This window comes from Miscanthus floridulus, chromosome 6 (genome assembly GCF_019320115.1).
Source record: "Miscanthus floridulus cultivar M001 chromosome 6, ASM1932011v1, whole genome shotgun sequence".
In the NCBI taxonomy this organism is placed as follows: domain Eukaryota; kingdom Viridiplantae; phylum Streptophyta; class Magnoliopsida; order Poales; family Poaceae; genus Miscanthus; species Miscanthus floridulus.
This window is the reverse complement of record NC_089585.1, coordinates 16,378,983-16,398,523: the sequence shown is the minus strand read 5'-3', so window position 1 is coordinate 16,398,523 and position 19,541 is coordinate 16,378,983. Positions and strand designations below refer to the sequence as shown.

Sequence of the window (19,541 nt, the reverse complement as noted above, 5' to 3'; positions counted from 1 at the left end):
CAAATAGACCCTTACTAAGGACATGTTTGGATCCACAGAGCTAGATACTAGTTGGGCTAAAAAATAGTGTAAATTAGATATAATTAGCTAGCTAGCTAGCTAACAACTAGTTAAATACTTTACTAAAAATTATCTCACCTATTAGCCCTCCTATTTGGGTGCAATGAGCTAATTTTATTAGCTAATGTATAGCCGATGTGCGCTATCGCACCACCAACTTGTGCCTCCATAGGTCTCTCTTCTCCTATTCAAATGAAATGCAGGTCTGTCCCTGCTGCATAACCCGCTCGTTGACCTCCCATAGATCCAAACGTCTGCTTCGCCGCCGCGCTCTGGCCGTCTAGCCGCACGGATCGGATCAACTGCCGGGCATAGCAGCCCTCCTCGTTCCGCCTCAGGTTGTCTTTCAAACTTGTCAGTTCATGATGCGTTTTGATTTGGAAAATAGTGACATTCAATTTATATATGTATGTATACAAAGTTCAAGATGAAATATATGTATGTACAAATTAAAGTTTCCATTTTCGATTGGTTTAGCTTTAAATAAAGGTGTTGAACCACTGCTGTTTCAGCTTGATTCGTTGCCACGTTGAAGAAAAATCAATATGTAAGGAGGGGCAACGGATCATACGGCAAGCTCGGCCATCCGCAGTTTCGCAGTCCGCACCACAGCATGCGTATATCCACACAGAGCAAGCAAGCAGGTAGCTAGAGTGGTTCATTATGTCTTCAAATCAGTCGACACGCATGGATCTGGCGACTGGTGCGCTGGGCATTCTCCCTTCCAAGCTGGAGCTACTCCAAGATCAGTATAGGCTCCGGAAGGACGTGAGTAGTAGAGTGGTGGGGATCTGCGACGAGCTGCGAAGTATGCACACCGCCCTCCTCCTTAAGGCTGGAGAGCCGTGGGATCAGCCCGACGAGCAGATCAAGATATGGGCACGCGAGATCAGAGAGGCATCCTATGACTTTGAGGATGTCATCGACACCTTGCTCATGCACATCAGAGACAGCACGCCAAGTAACCCGAGCAGGCTCCTATGTGACATGATGAGCAAGCCGTTCATCAAGGCTAAGGCTATCCATCAAATTGCTGTCGCCATCAGTGACATCGAGTCGAGAATCCAGGACTTGCATAAGCGGCATTACAGGTACAAATTTGAAGCTGTAGTAGACAGGGTTACTATTGATCCTCGCCTTGTAGCTATGTTCAAAGGAACGACAGAGCTTATTGGCATCGATCAATCAAGGGATGAAATAATATCCATGCTGATGTCAGACGATAAGAGGATCTTGAATCAGATTTCTATTGTCGGAATTGGAGGACTAGGCAAGACCACTCTTGCTAAAGTTACATATGACAAGCTTAAGGGCTACTACGATTGTGCAGCTTTTGTTTCAGTTGGCCAAAATCCTGACTTGGTCAAACTTTTCAAGGACATCTTCGTTCAGCTTGGCATGTACCAGAAAGTGGGCAAATACAACAAACTAAATGAGTTTGAGCTCATCGTTAAAATCAGAGAGTACCTTAGTGAACGGAGGTACGTACTACAAACCATCAACTCAATAAATTAAACTAATAAAGTAATAAGTGTGTTGAGCTAGTTCCACTTGTTGTACAGTTAGAACATAAACTTTTTCTTAGAAACAGAGGTTCCCCGCTTTATTTCATATAGAAACAAAGCTAGTCCCATGAGATTTTGCAAGTGTATTTGAAAGCGTGCCCGCCGCCAAAGAAACATCTGAATTTACTAAAATTACAACAGCCAACTCAGAGAGCTAAACGTATCCTCAGAACTCTTAGCACCTCCTGACTGAAACAGAACTCCATCCTGGCACCTTTGCTTGCCGATGTCACAGTTGATCTTATTGCAGATCCATGGACTCCAGCTGATTTGCAAAGGAGCCTTTTCCTGTCCATCAAACTTTGATATCAACTCTTCGACTTTCAACAACACATTGTCCTTGAGTAGTAAACTCCATCTTCTCAGCGTCATAGCCGTCCTTCTTATCACCATATTCATGCTCAGCCAGCTTGCTCCCTGAAAGCATAGATCATTACGAGTCTTCCAAAGACTGCACAAAATTGCCGCAGTACAAATATCGGTATGAGTATTTTTTTCTTAGCTAACCAAAACTTGTCTATCAGCGCATGTACCTACGCAGGTATAGGTAATCAGAGATCCTAAAAAGATGTATCGGAATGTGACACCTAATGGGGGTTGGGCTGGTTGTGAATTGGGCCACCTAAGAACTTTCTCTACGCATAGAATTCACACTTCATTGCACTAAATAAACAAAACATCTAACTAGTATTATGTCTAGGTTACCAATTGCATAAGACGTTGAACTACCCTATCCTTGTTTGGTCCAAATCCTATAACCCTTTCGTGAACCCTGTATCTACGAACAATATATGTGCTTCATCTTCTCTCTGCACGCATGCCTCTTCACGGCATCAATAAACTAACAACCTCCAACCAGTACGATGGATCAAAGTCTTCATAAATTATTACATACATACCCTCTCAATCTTAAACTACAAAAAATATCCACTCGCCAAAAATAATTCCATAAGGATCCACACATAATAATGTTATGCTGCTGTGAATATATTTAAATAGATACATATAGACATGCTTCAAAGAAATACAATAATTGATTAATTCAAATCAGAAAATGACATTAACATATAGGTGTTACTAAATAATTAAATTGTTAGAATGATTAAAATATTCTCCCAATTGTCTCAAAACAACAGTCTATATGACTAGATTTGATATCCACTAACCAATAAATTAACATATGTATGACTAATTAATTAATCTATTTATAAACAAATTTATCATCTATTTCTTGATCTAAATCTATTCTCTATTCATGGATGGTGATGCTAGGATCCGTAAAATATGAAATTGATGGTATATAATGGAAGAAACATATAAAGGTACCTAATCAAAAATTTTAGGACACACACTTTTGTTAATATAGTGTTATAATACCTAAACACCAGGGATTCATCTAAAAAGACATAGGATATGCACTACCTTACCTTATTAAGTGTTGGCCCACAGGATCACCGGCTCAGGTGAGTGAACCACTCACCAGTCTTGCCTAGCACCCGCTAGTGCTGCCGAGCAGCCACTAGCCATGCCGACCACGAACAGACATTGTCCGACCACACACTATGGCCAGAGATAAAAGAAGAGGGAGAACAGAGCATGCACGCATAATACAAGACACCAGCATTGACCGAAGCCCTGTCTGTGAGATGGCAAATCTGAGCTCTCTTTATTGAGTTGCCGTGGTATCCTATTTATACAACTCTATTCTTCTAGTCCTAGTACAGCTGTCATGCTGCTACAGGAACTAGATAACATATAGGGCTGACTCTGCGCCGGCCATTGCATGTGCCTACAGTGCTACAGGTGAGCCGTGCGGCACCTACAGCTGCAGCGGCTACAGTATCACAGCAGGGGCCTAGTTCGGCGCCGTCTTCCCTTGCTATGTTCACACAAGGAAAGCAGTAGTTTTTTCTAACAATTCTTTCCCTAAACCTACTGCTATCCCTTGTACCCTCTCCATGCCGATCATCTCCTTCAGCTCCGTGAGTCGAAGTCGTCCGAGCGGCTTGGTGAGGACATCCGCGAGTTGCCGACCAGTTTCGACGAACTCGATGACGATCTGCCCTCCATCGACACAGTCCCTGAGGAAGTAGAACTTCACGTCGATGTGTTTACTTCGGTCGTGCAGAACCAGATTATGTTAGCGCGCGGTGCTCCCCGTTCTGGCACCTGAAGATAATGGTGCCGCGCCCTTGGATAGCCACCCTTGAGCCGTCACCAAACTTCACCGTACCGGTAACATCGCCGTCGAGCTCGGAGAAGGATGTCTTGGAGCCCATCATGTGGTTACTGGTACCAGAGTCCAGATACCACTGCTGCTCCTGGTCGGTGCCCACACGTCCGAGGTGAACTTGGGCGCGTGGTTCGTCGAGGTTGACGGTCTTCAGGGCCTTCACAGGTCCTTCCACCGCCATCACCTCCACCTTCTCCTCGGCCTCGACGTCGTGCAGTGCATAGAACGTTGCTATCAGGATAGTGGACTCATCCTCATCACTGGCTTGCGCCAGATGAGCCTCAACCTTCTTGTCCTGCTTGCGGTTTGGGCACTCCCGTGCCTAATGACCCATCTTCCCGCAACACCGGCAGGCGTTGGGGTCGACCTGCTTCTTCTTCTCCGAAGAAGCCTTGCCGTGGCGTTTGCCATCGCCACCGCGGCTGGAGGAGGCTGCCTTCCTGGAGTTCCTCCGAGCAGCCCACTCATCTTCCGTCAGCAGGAGTTTCCCGCTGTCCTTCGTTGCTGTCGCCTGCTCCAGGCGCTCGTCCACCGCCCGTAGACGGCCTGTCATATCCTCAATGGTGAGGGTGGACAAGTCCAACATCGTCTCTATGGAGAGAGCGATCTGGATGTACTTTGCCGGCACGGAGTGGAGGTACTTGGAGACCGCCTCCTCTTCGTCGATGGTGACACCGTGGCTCTTCAGCTTGCTGATGAGCGTCTGCAGGCGGAGGGAGAAGTCCTCCACCGTTTCACCATCCTTGAACTTGAGGTTGGCGTACTCCTGCTTCAGAAGCTAGGCCGTCGCCTTCTTTGCGTGGTCGGAACCGACGCGCATCACCATAATAGCCTCCCACGCCTCCTTAGCCGAGTTCTTTGTCCCCAACGGCTCCCTGTACTCTGCCGGTACAGCAGCGAGGATAGCCTCCAACGCTGACATGTCATCTTCACAGTCGGTGCCCTTGTCAACAGCATTCCAGAGCCGTCGGGCTCTGAGCTTGACCTTCATGGTCACCGACCATTCTCCATAGTTGGTGCGAGTCAGTGTCGGCCAACTGGTGCCGCTGACCTCCCGCACCGTTCGAACACTGACCTCCGGTCGTGGCTGGGCAGCCACAACAGTGCCACTGCTGTCGCCCACTTTTGAACCGCCCGTCATCGCCAGCGGTTAGCGTGGCGACGGCGCTTGTACGACTCCGATACCACTTGTTGGCCCACAGGATCACCGGCTCAGGTGAGTGAACCACTCAACAGTCTTACCTAGCACCCGCTAGTGCTGCCGAGGAGCCACTAGCCGTGCCGACCACGAACAGACGTTGTCCGACCACACACTATGACCAGAGATAGAAGAAGAGGGGGAACAGAGCATGCACGCACAATACAAGACACCAGCGTTGGCCGAAGTCCTGTCTGTGAGATGGCAAATCTGATCTCTCTTTACTGAGTTGCCGTGGTATCCTATTTATACAACTCTATTCTTCTAGTCCTAGTACAGGTGCCATGCTGCTACAGGAACTAGATAACATACAGGGCTGACTCTGCGCCGGCCACTGCATGTGCCTACAGTGCTGCAGGTGAGCCGTACGGCGCCTGCACCTGCAGCGGCTACAGTATCACAACAGGGGGCCAGTTCGGCGCCGCCTTCCCTTGCTGTGTTCACACAAGAAAAGCAGTAGTTTATTCTAACATTAAGTAACCTTCTTCAAAGAAATGAAATCAAAACATTCCCCTTGCACTTTGCAATTTTTGGAACTCCATGGATGCCACCAATGGAGTGCTACCTCTATATTGGTGGCTTTCCTAAGGCTACCACCAATAACATATTTACATTGGCGGTAACCTAAGACAATCATTAGTATTAGATACAATTTATGGTGGTTTACTTAAGGCGCGGCTAGTGTAAATGTGGGTATTTGTACTGGCCACAACATTTGAAAAGCTGCCAAGGAAAATGTATCTCCATTGACATTTCATAGCCATAGGCCCACGCCTCGGTTTTTATTGTCACCTGCTCTTTATTTGTGGAACCTATGGTGCATATTTGTTTTAGTTAGTTTTTTTTATCTATGTAACTAATAATCATGATTTAGTTCATGGTTATTTATTTTTTCATAATAGTTGGTGTTGGTATTTTAGATGTATAATTGAGGTATATTTTAGTTCATAAATCCAAAGGTGTGTAATTTAAGTGCAAACTTATACTATCGACTATAATGACACAGGTTAGTAATCTAGCTAGATACAAATTTAGGGTTGTCACTTTAGGCTATCTTTTATATTGGCAAAGATGAGTAAGTGTTAGAGAACAAAATAGGTCAGGTGGCTCATATTGGCAATGAGGATTAGAGTCGATGATGACCAGGTGTTTTCATTTTTAAAAGGATTTCTAGAATTAACCTTTTTCTAGTGTGTCTCTGCTCCAATATTAGTAATTTTAAATATTGCAGTAAATCATCGGTTCAATAGGTTCTGATTTTCTAATAAAATGACCATTTATGTTATTTTTCTTGCTAGCTGCAATTAATTTTCTTTTGAAAGGACGGCAAAAACTTTGCCGCAATTTTTATTAGATAGGGAAAAGACAAAAAAGGTTTTAGTACAAAACCAGCTACTGCAATTAAAATTTACTATGTTTATTATTCTTGATTTTGGCAAATTTCTTGCTGGAGAGCTTTAATAACTCATGACTACTGCACATTCATGCTTTTATAGGTATCTCATTGTTCTTGATGACGTGTGGGAGGAAAAATCTTGGGAAAGTCTAGCATTGGCATTTGTTAAAAATGGCCTTGGGAGTGGAATAATCATAACTACTCGTAAATTTCAAGTTGCTACAATAGCTGGTGAAGTTTACAAGTTACAGCCACTTTCGTACCATGACTCCAAAACATTATTCTACAAATTGATATTTGATGGTGAAGGAATATGCATTGATGAAGAAATCGATGAGGTATCCGATAAATTTCTAGAGAAATGTGATGGTATACCATTAGCTATCATCACAATGGCTAGTTTGTTGGTTGGAAAACCAACACGAACATGGTCTGAGCTGTATACAACAAATGTTTTTGGACATAAAAGTAACAGTGCTGTGGAAGATACTATGAGGATATTTTCATTTAGCTTCTATGATTTGCCATCGCCTTTAAGGACTTGCTTTGCATATTTAAGTAAATTTCCAGATGATTATGTTATTGATAAAAGTACTTTGATATGGAAGTGGATAGCTGAAGGTTTTATTGAAGAACGACAAGGAACACGGTTATTTGAGCTCGGGGAAGTATTCTTCAACGATCTCGTGAGTAGAAACGTCATCCAAGTGGTCCAATCAAAATTTGATAACACAGTGCAAGGCTGCCGTATTCATAGTATGGTTCTTGGTCTTATTCGCTTCTTGTCATCCATAGAAAACTTTGTTTCTGTATTGGACGAAGAAGGGCATATATCTAGATCAGGCAAACTTCGTCGGTTAGCCATCCATACCAGAAAAGAAGAGCACAACCTTGGAGACAATATGAACCTGCTTCCATGGTTGAGGTCGTTTACTGCAATTGAATGCCCTATATACATGATACCTCCAGTTTTGAGCTTCAAAATGTTACGTGTACTGGATTTAGAAAGTTGTGGATCTATGGAAGATTATGAGCTTGAGCATCTTGGAAAATTACATAATCTGAGGTTTATGGGTCTAAGTAATACATTTGTCCGTAAGCTCCCACAGGAAATAGGACATCTAAAGTTTCTGCAGACGCTTGAATTGAAAGGAAGTGGCGTTGAAGAACTACCGGCGATGGCGAGTATGGGTGAGCTTGCAGGGTTGATGTGCCTCAACGCTGACTGGACAACAAGAGTGCCCAACTGGATTGGGATGCTTACCTCCCTGCAACAGTTGGTGATGTACCCTTGTGGTGGCAACAATGAGTACTCCACAAAGTGGTTCGTCGAGGGGCTGGGAAACCTGAGAGAACTAAGGGTGCTCCGTTTGTTGATAAAAGCAGATGACGAGAAGCAGCTGACACAATTGCTGAAGTCTGCTTTAAAACTGCCCAAGATCGAGGCTTTACATTTTGATTACTATGGTGCAATGTTAAATAGCCGTGTTAAGTTGGAACCTAGTGGTTTTGCCTGCTGTGTTCGTTCCTTAGAATTGCAGTTGTTGGAGTTCTCAAGGCTGCCTGTGTGGCTTAATGCTCACCATCTTCCCCAGATCTGTCACTTGTCGCTGTTGCTGTTTGATGTGGATAAACAGGATCTAGAAAACCTTAAGGAGTTCAAGGTGCTCCATCATCTACATCTGCTAATTGTGAACACTGAACGCAGAGATGCTATTACTTGTGCCAGTGGTGGATTCGAGAATTTGAGATTCTTCAGTATCACTAAACCATTCAAGTTTCTACAGGGAGTTATGCAAAGACTTGAAATCCTTGATTTTCATTTCAATGTGCTGCTCCAAAGTGGTGCCGATAGTGATTCGGATTTTGACTTCGGTTTGGAAAACATCCCTTCGCTTCAGCAAGTCAACGTTCAAATCAACTATCTAGATGCCTTTCCAGAGGAGGTGGAGGAAGTGGAGGCAGCCCTAAGGCACGCAATCAACGTCCATCCCAACCGTCCCATCATTCACATCAGCTTACCTCGCCAAAAATTAGACAAGGTATAAACTGCAAATTGCCCTGATTAATCAACCCCCACCGCCCCACCCCGTACCTCCAGCTCATAGACACTCATTTGCACTATTCCTCTTCCTTCACTGTTTCAGGCAAAAAACGATGGGGCGAATGACATATCTTATCGTGACAAAGGAAAAAGAGTGGAGATGGCCAAAGGGCATAGCAAGTTGGCTTATTACTCAAAATCATTATCATCAGCACATGATGGCACTGATAAGCCAATGGATGAGCTAATAAAGAGGTTATACGTGGTGGACAATGAAGCCTACGATAAAAGGATGAAGATTGAAACCATTGTTAGATCTGAAGGGCTGGGGAAGACTACTCTTGCCCAAAAAGTATTCGACAAGCTTAGTCCACATTTTGACTGTGCAGCATTTGTTCTGGTGGGCCGAAATCCGGACATGAGGAAAGTTTTCACTGACATTCTCATCGGTCTAGACAACCAAAAGTACAAAGATTTCCCTATGACTACATTGGATATAATGGAGCTGATTAGGTTAGTCCGTAAATCCGTCATAAACAAAAGGTAAGCCGCATACACCCTCTCTCTCACTCTATATATATATATATATATCATATTGAAGTGTATCCCACTCAAAACATTATTTTTATACTACTTTTGTTTAAATTTGTCCGTATACAGATTAAATTTTGCATCCACAACTAATTAATATTGCTTATTTGCTCTCTTTGTTTGCTTATATTCTACATGCATGGTACTTGGTATATAGATACTCAGTAATCTTTGTCCCTTTTTCAAAATAATTTTCAGTTGCCAATTGTTCTATATGTTTTTTCCATCCATACTCATAGTCATAGTTTTTTACTTTCCATCGCACCATATCTCCATGTGTGTGTTTAGTTGAAACCTTAGTTTGAGCTATGTGTGTGACATGGAAATAGATATAATAATTCCTTCATGTATACATGTACACGTTGTGTCAATGGTGACACCATCTTGCGTGCATAGTGTGTATTAGTGAAGGACCAAGCAGGCGACCATAGAGGGGGAATGGGAGCAACTCAAAATCGACAAAACAAACATGGCCTATGTCCCAATCTTCCCAAAAGTTCCACTCTTCTAAAGTCTCGGTAGTCATTGACAAGGCTATACGACTTCAAAAGTGCAGGAATCTCAAACGAACATGCGGAAGCAAGAGCAAATCAAGGAAATGCCTCGAAAACCTCAGAAGTCAATTGTCAGCCCACAGAACGTGGAAGTTCTGTGCTTGAACGTGGAAGTTCTGTGCTTGGACACGGAAGTTCTTGTTCAAACGTGGAAGTTCCGCATTGATTGCTTTTAGCAGCCCCAACCAAATAAGAAAAAGCCAAAACTCAATTAAACGATATTCGATTGAGATGAAATTTTGTACACATCTTCCTTAGGATGTTTTGAAGGTGCAAAATTTCACCTCCAAAAGATCAAACAAGCTCCAGTGATCTAAGAAACCATCTTTTGGTTCAGGGTTTTCTCAACTTTCATCAAAATCCCCAATCTTTGTGCTCGTGAGGAATTACCAAATCTGGTTGGTAGAAGTCTTCCTTGGGCGTCCTAGCACATATCCATCTAAGCCCAAACACTCTCAAAAACTCAGAATCAAAGAAACCATAAAAAACTCAAAGAGAGGGGCACCAGAGGGAGAAAAATCAAATCGATTCAAAACACAAGATCTTGAGACAACGATTGAGAGGACAACTTTCTTTATTGCCACAAGATAAACTTGAACAAGATCTGGTCTTACAAATGTACATAGACAGAGGACTCAATCTCTCGTCTACGGATCTCTCTCTCTCTCTCAGTGCAGGACTCTGGCTAGACTCAGTAAACTAAAACCTAGAGACTGAAATGAAAGCACTGGAAGAGATTTCTGGCTTGGGACATTCCTCCTCTTATTTATAAAGTTATTATACATTTCCAAGCATGCCCTTAAATATTTTGCCTGTACCACTTAACCCTAGGGGCATAATGGTCCATGTTGAGTTCTTAGCATCGGACGACCATGATCCCTTCACGATGATGCTTCGCCTTGATGCAAGCTCTTGATGATACCATGTGGTGCCCTAATATCTACCCCTAGTTTTGAGGCCTAAACTCGGCAAACTGTCCGCCCATGGTTTTGAGGACGAAACACCAAACCGAGTTAGAGTCGCCTATCCACTACGCTTCCTCCACGATCTCGACACGTGTCACCACTTTCCTGGGGGGCTCTCCTAGGTCCGTCTATCTCACCATGGGGGCCCGTACATCGATAAAATGGGTAAAAGTTTGATAAAATATTTTATCTTAGGTCCGTCTATCTCACCATGGGGGCCCGTACTTAGGCTCGTGAGATATCCCCCCTTCTCCAGGCAGCGTGTCCTCATGCTGAACCATTGTCCAGTCGTTGATGCCGTCGGCATGGAGATTGGTCTGTATTGCGAGATTTGTCTTGCCTCACAACTTTTAGGTACAAAAATTATGGTTCCAAAATTTAAACTATGAAGCAGGAGTGAACCTTTATGATAACATTCCGCAATACTTAGTCGACTCAGGTATAATGGGCAATCGCATTAAGCTAACATAGCTATACAACTTAATTAAAACATAGTACATAAACAGACATCCATCGAGAATACATCTAGATTCTTGGTATATAGCACAATACTATATTAAAAATCCACATGGATTGAATTAAACATAACCAAAATTTGTAGTTTTAGAGGAAAGACAATGAAGCTAAGTGACTCCATCTTCTCACACATGAGTATATGGACAAAACCATCTACTGATCGCATCCATCGTCTAAGATGTAGTCAAGTTCACCCGTAAATTTGCATGCAACCATGGTGAACAAGAAAAAAGGATATAGTCATCTTTGGTATATGGTAGTGGGCTGACCTTTTGTATAGCAACAGTTTAGAAAAAAACATACATCCACAAGCATCACCAGGTCAATAAACACATCCACACACTACCATCAACATATCAACCATAACCCAAACATCTGTAAACTCTTCCTCAACCTCCAATATCCTCAGACTCTCCTAATCTCATGTATTTTTCACTCACTACACCCTCTTCTATCTCTAGTCAATGAACAAAGAAACCTACAATTCTTATCTCTATAGCATACACTAGACCATACCTCCCATGGTTGGGTCTTGATTGTTGTTTTTTTTGTCTTTGTCTTAATCGACGTGATTGTAACTTTTAAGTGTGGCATTTGTGGTTTGTGATGTAACTAGGTTCTCATCCCTTTTTATTCTTAATATAATGAAGTGCAGCTCTGTTGTGTTTTTGAGAAAAAAATTGTTGCAACCAGAAACACAGGGTTGCCCATGATAGAGGCAATGTTACATTAAGAACAATAAAATTAAAATCAACAACTTGTAGGAAAATATTTGCCAACAATTAAATTTTAATCCAACTAACAAAAATAGTTAATTTAACCATTTCTCTCTCTCTCTCTCTCTCCATGCATATATCAAGACCTTGAACAAAAATGAATCCCTAGTCAAGAATTAATTAGTAGACCCTAAAGATCATGACACTAGGGCAAATAATAGGAGAGTCTTGTTCCTCTTCTTAATTTATTCAAGAAAATCAAAGTATTTTGAGCTAATTAGTAGACCCTAAAGATCATGACACTAGGGCAAATAATAGGAGACCCTAATGATCATGACACAGCACCATGAATGGAGAGAGAGAGAGAGAGAGAGAGAGAGAGAGAGAGAGAGAGAGGAAGAGAGAAACAAAATCGTAAGTACAAAAATAATATAGCAATAAAAAAAATTAAGTTCATTGGATTGACATATAATTGCCTACTAGAGTCACCTTCTCAGAGGGAATAAGACGAAAACCTCCATCCCCCTGAGTTTTGCACTTTTAAGGTTGTTGTTAGGAGGTCCCCCTCCTCATGGAGGACTTCTTTTATCTGCGCGCCATTTTCATGGGGAGATGGTTTTTCCAGCCTCCTTTAGAAATGACCCTCCCTTCCAAGGGTGGATAATGTTTTAGCTGCCTCTAGAAATGTGAAAATGTGACTTTCAAGGACGGCTGGTAGTGTAAACCGCATCTCGAAATGTGTGGTTGTAGGCACCACCCACACATGGAAACACATTTCAGAGGTGGTCCATTGCTGGGGCCCTCGAAGTGCATCTCTAGGGGGTACTTCTAGATCCTACTTTTACTTGGAAAAAAGAGAGGTGTCCCTTGAAATCACTTCTATAGTAGTACTGTATGTTAGTCAATCTCAAAGTCAACTAGCAAGATGAGATTAAACAACGTACTATAATCACACATGGCCATTAACATGGATGACAAAATGGGCCTAGCTTGAATTAGCTAGGCGATGATGTCACATAGTATTCACAAGTGTTATCCTAAATGTTAAATGAAAATGTCACACCAACCATTTGGCTATTATCTGGGCTAAATGCGCAAAATTTCATCTAAATGGGATAAATGGTCAATTATGAAAATGCTAGACCATCATGTAGCATTCAAATAGTGTTTAAACAGGATAAATAACCTTTTAGATGAACAATGGTATTCATGTAGTTTCATTTAATATGGCTAGTCTATGCAACCCATTAGTTCAACCACCCATGCCATGCATGACACTACTACAAATACTTGTTTTATGAAGGATCAAATTAACTTCTCGGGGCAATGTTTTAACCACCTCCACCCAAGCACCACTAAAAATTAGGCATTTGTCGAGGCAGCTACGGAACTGTCCATGGAACAGGGTTCATTGACATTGTGATGGACATTTACAATCAATTTTCAGGGGCTACTAGTAACCTGGCATGCCCTTAGAAATATATTTCTAGGGAAGCCTGTAACATTGTCATCTCCTATAAATCGTTTTATAGAAATTTGAAAATGAACATGAGTAACAACATTTTTTAATCTAAGCATAAGTCCACTAGTTCATGCGTGCTCGAGGATTTGAACATGCCTCATACAACCACAACCTAAAGTTACTTGTGATGAAGTTTTTGAGTGCTCTTCTTTGTATTAACTTTGACTAATCTTTTATTAAATATTTAAAAATTAAATTTCTTGGATTAAAAAAATCAAATGCAAAGTTCTATGTCTTGTTGGACACTACAACCATTGTATAGGGTATGTCACCATCCAACGTTGTTTAAATAATTCAAAATTTTAATTTCAATTCTGGAAGGTGCAACGTATATATATTTTATACACAAAAGCATCTCAAAGAAAAAAGTTGTTAACTACCATATTTTACATATCTTGAGCTTTAAGATTTCCATATAAAGATTGTTGTTAGCACACTTCACTTGAAACACTAATGGATGTAGTTGTGTGGCATTTATTTCTTGGAGGCAGTCCATATTACTATCAATAAAAATCTATTTTAGGTGGGGTTGATGTTACTAACATCTATCCCCAAGGATTATCTCTATTTCCAGAAACAAGCGATAACACCTGCTGCCACTAGAAATACCATTTCAAGGGGGTGGTTCGTGTTACAAACCAACCTTTGAACTCTCTATATATCTTAATTTCTAACACGGTACCTAGACTAATACTCTGTAATCTATTTCTGTTTGAGACAAGTTTACCAACTACTATATATATATATAGAACTACTGTTCTGCAGCTGGCCATAGAATAACTTATTCTGTGGCCACTTTGAGTTACAATAATTACTATGCCAATTTACCGGACTACAAGAACTCCTTACTAAGTGATTTACTATAACATTATGATAAATATCACCGTGTGTTATAGTAACACGAGTATCGTAAATGCATATTCATGTTATCGTAAATTGGTACAAACATTATCGTAAATCAAGGTGGCTATAGAATAAGTTATTCTATGGCCAGCTGTAGAATAGCCTTACCATATATATGGAAATTATTTCCTACTCCCAGGGAGTAGTTACTCCCATGTATATATCTCTAGATTTAGGGTGTATATGGCGCCCGACGAAGTGTATGTAGATGGAGTATATAATCATACTAGACCATTTATGGTACTATGTATGTAAAGTATGCAAGCATACTTAGAGTATATGGTTATACTTATTTTATATACTACTGTCATAGTATTAAATAACATATTAAAAAATATAGGCTCTTTTGAAAAAATTTCACATAGTAAAGATCTGGAGTATCTTAATATGAGTATATCAATATACTCAAACTGACAAATGAGTATATACACATACAAAACGTGATTTATTGACCATGGGAGGGACTACTCTCGGGAGTATATAAAATGCACCCTATATATATATGATTTTCCATCCATACTAATACTATGGATTCTCTATCTGGTATTGTGGTTAGGATAAGTTTACCAACTACTATATCTGTTTTACGTTTTAATGTTTCAACCATGGATAATATATAATAAGAATCTTGGTATAATACCAGTAAAGAGATTTATTATTAAGCATGTATTATAACTATGTGAAAATATTGCTTTGTTAGGTTCTTTGTTGTTATTGATGATATATGGGATTTGAAAGCATGGGACATAATAAAGTGTGCATTGATCGAAAATAGCAACGGCAGTGCAGTTCTGACAACAACAAGTCGTCAGAACCGGGAACAACAGAACTGGTGGTCATCTGGGGATGACGGCAAACCGGATTTTGATGCAGACAAGCAGTTGGACCCTCGTTCAACAACAACTGATCATAGTCTTCATTTGGACGCCGGAACCCCCGCAGATGTCCCGGCGTTTTCCCCGAGCAAGAAGCCCCGTGTGGAAGTGGAACTCATCAGCCACGAGCCAGATTCCCTTGCATTTGGAACCCCACAAGTAGGGGGAACTCAACCTGAGCCCAGCCTTTTCTGCGAGGCGGATATTAAAGGGTACTTCTACGAAAAGCTATTTGGATCGGAAGACAAGTGCCCTGATGATCTGAAAGATATATGTAAAGATCTCATAGAAATATCCGCTGGTATCCTATCAGACGCCTATGAGACCGTGGAAGAGCTCAGACGTATACCTACGACACTGGAAAACTGGCAGCCTGTGTATCAGAGAAGAAAATTCGTTCTCTCTTATCCCAAACTACCTGACTATCTAAAGAATTGCTTAAGATATTTTAGTATGTTTCCAAAAGGTTATGAGATCAGTGCAGAACGCTTAGTTTGGGCGTGGATAGCTCAAGGTTTCATAAAGGAGACTCAAGGACGACAGGATTTGCACAAACAGGAAGTCGGAAAGAGCTACCTTAGTGACCTTATAAACAGAAAGATGATCGAAGCATTGGAGGTTGATGCTGATGGTATGGCCCTCTCATGCCGTGCGTACGACTTGTTGCATGGCTTGATCGTTTCAATGTCAACAGAAGAAAAATTCGTTGAAATTCTAAATGACTCGCAGGAGAAAGCTTTGCCGCCTGATACAAAAGTTCACCGGCTGTCCATCCAGACCCAAAGAAATAATATTGTACACTCCCCGCCAAAAGCTTGGTTGAATCAAGTGCAGTCACTTGTTGTCTCGTGTGATGCCGTGCCATCCCTCTCAGATTTTCAGGGTCTACGTGCCATGGATTTAGGGGGATGTGATTCTTTGCAGGTTGGTCATCTCAAGGGTATAAGAAAAACAACATCTTTGGCATATCTGGCCATAGGAGGTAAATATATTGCTGCCATCCCGAAAGAAGTTTCTTGGCTAAAAAATCTGCGGACATTAGATTTAACTGCGAGTGGTCTAAGTGAATTTCCACGATGTGTTTTATCGCTAACTGGTTTGGAGCGCCTATTTGTTAATAGCCATATGAAGATACCTGGTAAGATCGCAAAAATGTCAGGTTTACAAGAACTGGGCGACATCAATATTGTTAAGCCAGAATTACTTAAAAAGCTCCGTAACCTAAGTAGGTTGAGGGTTCTCAGGATTGCCATGTGGTCTTGGGATGAGGGTTCTAAGACATCTGTTAAACTTTGGTGGGAGGCCCTGCACTCACTGGTTGGGTCCTGCAAAAACATTGAGAGTCTCAGCATACTGACGTTCTGCTCCCTGGATTTCATGGATGGTTCGGATGATAATAAATGGACCCCACAAACACTCAGAAAGTTTGAGATAAGGCACAGTTCGTTTCATGATAAACTGCCAAGCTGGTTTAACTCACTTTCCAACATCTCCTTGTTAACAATCGAGGTCAACAAGTTATCACAGAACATCACTGACACTCTTGGAAAGCTATCTACTCTAAGTTCACTTTCCCTGACATCGAAACAAGTGCCAGAACGAGAAGTACACTTTGTCATCGACTCTGCTGACAGATTCAAGAAACTAGAAAGCTTAAAGTTTGTGAGTGATGAAATGGTAAAGCTTCTTGAAAGACCGGAATCGAATGCTACGCAACAGTTCACGAGGCTTACGATTGTGTTTCAAGCTTCACGAACAGCACTGAGCCGAAACAAAGATTTCAGGTTTGGTTTCGACAAACTGCTGTCCCTACAGCACGTTCGTGTTGAAATAAACTGTTCCAATGCGAGACAGCAGACGGTGAATGATGCAGAAGGTGCAATTCGGGAAGAAATATCAAAAATATACAGGAATGACGGGAGTCAGCCAAATCTGGAAATACGAAGACTCCAGGAAGAAAGTATGATAGCAGAAGAGGACCAAACCACAGGTCCTCAGGATGCTAAGACATCCTCTTCGGTAAGCTGAATTTTTTATTAAGTCATTACGTTATAATGCTAGTTACCGGCACGATTCTGTCATTTCAGAAAACCCAAGGTAATGGGAATGATTCTGATTTGATGGATCTTATCGATCTATGTTACTTAATTAGCAAAATAAAGTCTTATATTGATGCTGCACACAAAGCAACTGTAAGTACATTAAATGCCAAATCTGTGCACGTCTTTTTCTTACAAAGCAATATCATTATTACACCAAATCATAGTATCTTTGTTTCCTCTTTTTTGTATTTTTTCATTGGAATTTCAGTCTTATTCCTCTATCAGTATGCTAATGTTTAATCCTTAAATTTTGTAGTCTACTATGAAAACTATGCGAGCACAACCTATTGGGCAATCACTAATGCCTAGTGTCGAGATTGTTTCCAAGGTCCTCTCTCAGAACAGCTCCGACGACACATTTTTTAAGAATGTTGGCATCCTCACAAGTTCCACGAAAATAAAGACATTGAAAGAGAGAGCGCTTCAGGAACTTACTGCTGAAAAGCAAGGTTCTACTGCTCTCCACCAAGAAGTAGATGAACTGAAGAAGAAGTCTAAGGTTACAGAGCAAGCATTGGCGAAGATTCAAATGGAGTTTGAGGAGTACAAGAAGCAACAGGAAGACAACAATCTGCTCCTCAAGCGTATCTTGCACTCGAACAGCGCTGTTAACTCTTAGCCCTGATCTCATGCATGTGGTCATGGCTGAACTTCTGTCATTACGTGGTTGTGAAATTGAGTGGTTATGTTATTGTAAAACGAGTCTTATATTGTGTGCTTGAATTATGTATGGTGAAATATATTGTCTTCTGTTGACGTTTATTAGGACCAAATGGGCTATCATTCTGTCTGAGTTGTTTTGTGAAGAAATGGGTGTAATAGCCCAAACAAAAATTCACAAATTTAAGAGAGCTATAAAATAACTCATGGAAGTTTTCTCGTTTTTTCTCGCATGGTGATGCATTTTAAATCTCCCTTGCATTTCAAAAATTGATCAACAAATGGATTGTCAAATCCTCCATCCAGTTATGTTGACGCGTGTGTGGCATGGGCTACGCCCCAGTTCCTCGCGCCCAGCCTCTTCCCTCTCCTTTTCATTCACACTGAAGGAAGCCATGACAGCTACAGCAGCCATAACTGCCACCTGGATCGGTGCCAGATTCTACCCAAAAGCGCCGCAAAATTCTGTCCAATGGGCACAAATTCTTTGCTTTGCTCCGCTGAGCTTCCTTCTTCCCTTCCCATGCACTGCTCAGCCTGTTTCCCTCTTTGTCTGCTCACAGGAACGTAGGCACGCTATGCCCGCACGTATGCATTTGACAGCCACCACGTTCTCATGCTTAGGCCAGTCTCAACGAGAGTTTCATTTGCATTTAATAAGCTACCACATATACGTTTTTGATGATGTGGTAATGTTTCTAAGAAGCGAGAGAAGTGAGTTTCATGAGGATGAAGCTCACTTGGCACGATTTATCTCTCTATGAGTCATGATATTAAATGCCTTTGAAACTCTAGAACGAAACTTTCCATTGAGTCATCAGATGTACCATTTTGTTTAGTCTCATAGATGTTAATACTCTTTTCTATAAATTTGATCAAATTTATAAAAGTTTAACTTAGGACAACTTTAAAATTGGTTTATTTAGGGTTGGAGGAAGTATCATTGTATTACAGGCATTTGTTTTTTAAAACTGTTGTATTTTCATACTTTTTTTTAAAAAACAAATAGAGCATCCCAACCGTGTCTAAAGGATTTGACCTCTTTTTGCTAGGTTGAACTTTCGTTAAACATCCAAGCTGGTTTATTATAAAGTGGATTTCCTTTTTTCTTATAAACTCTCGCTGCAACATTTTCATTGTGTGTGGATATAGGCTTATTATATAGCTTACGTTTAAACTATATACACTAGTTCATCAACAACCCATGCTCTCGCACGGGTTAGAATCTTAGGTGACACTAATTACTTATCTTAAATATTTTTTCTCTTCACTAATGTTCTTAAATAATAGCTATAATAGGTGCACTATAGTATATATAGAGTTGTGACAATTTATCAATTATTGATTTATATGTATTTTTCATCCAAATCTATAGGCTTTTTCTTTACATAGCACCTCTCTATATGTTCAATCTACATTACTTGAAACATTTGCTCAAACTATGAGCTGCCATCTACATTTTGACGACATAAACCTAAATTTTGATTCTTTTTTCCAAATTTTAAGCTTACTAATTGCTCATATACAACGACTAAGAGTTCTACTGATTTGATGGCAAAATGTTTTAGAGTTCTATAAGAATTCACTAGTACACTAAAGATTTGTAGGGGCGGCTCAAACGGGTTGTAAGAAAATGGACCT

General features: G+C 41.1%; 1 protein-coding gene across 1 annotated transcript; it reads left to right on the top strand.

The window, feature by feature from the left end:
- Positions 1 to 227: 227 nt before the first annotated feature.
- LOC136461748 (disease resistance protein RGA5-like) lies at positions 228 to 18,101 on the top strand. The gene is made up of 6 exons (XM_066461054.1): positions 228 to 398; positions 573 to 1,541; positions 6,553 to 8,494; positions 8,600 to 9,039; positions 14,964 to 17,157; positions 17,497 to 18,101. The coding sequence occupies exons 2-6, from the start codon at positions 724 to 726 to the stop codon at positions 17,857 to 17,859; spliced, it is 5,757 nt and encodes a 1,918-aa protein (XP_066317151.1). The 5' UTR covers positions 228 to 398; positions 573 to 723; the 3' UTR covers positions 17,860 to 18,101.
- Positions 18,102 to 19,541: the final 1,440 nt, after the last annotated feature.

Coding starts and splice junctions, on each gene's coding strand:
- LOC136461748 (XM_066461054.1), top strand. CDS start 724: ATGTCTTCAAATCAGTCGACACGCATGGATCTGGCGACTGGTGCGCTG. Junction 9,040..14,963: donor AAATCCGTCATAAACAAAAG/GTAAGCCGCATA, acceptor TTGCTTTGTTAG/GTTCTTTGTTGTTATTGATG. Junction 17,158..17,496: donor ATGCTAAGACATCCTCTTCG/GTAAGCTGAATT, acceptor TAAATTTTGTAG/TCTACTATGAAAACTATGCG.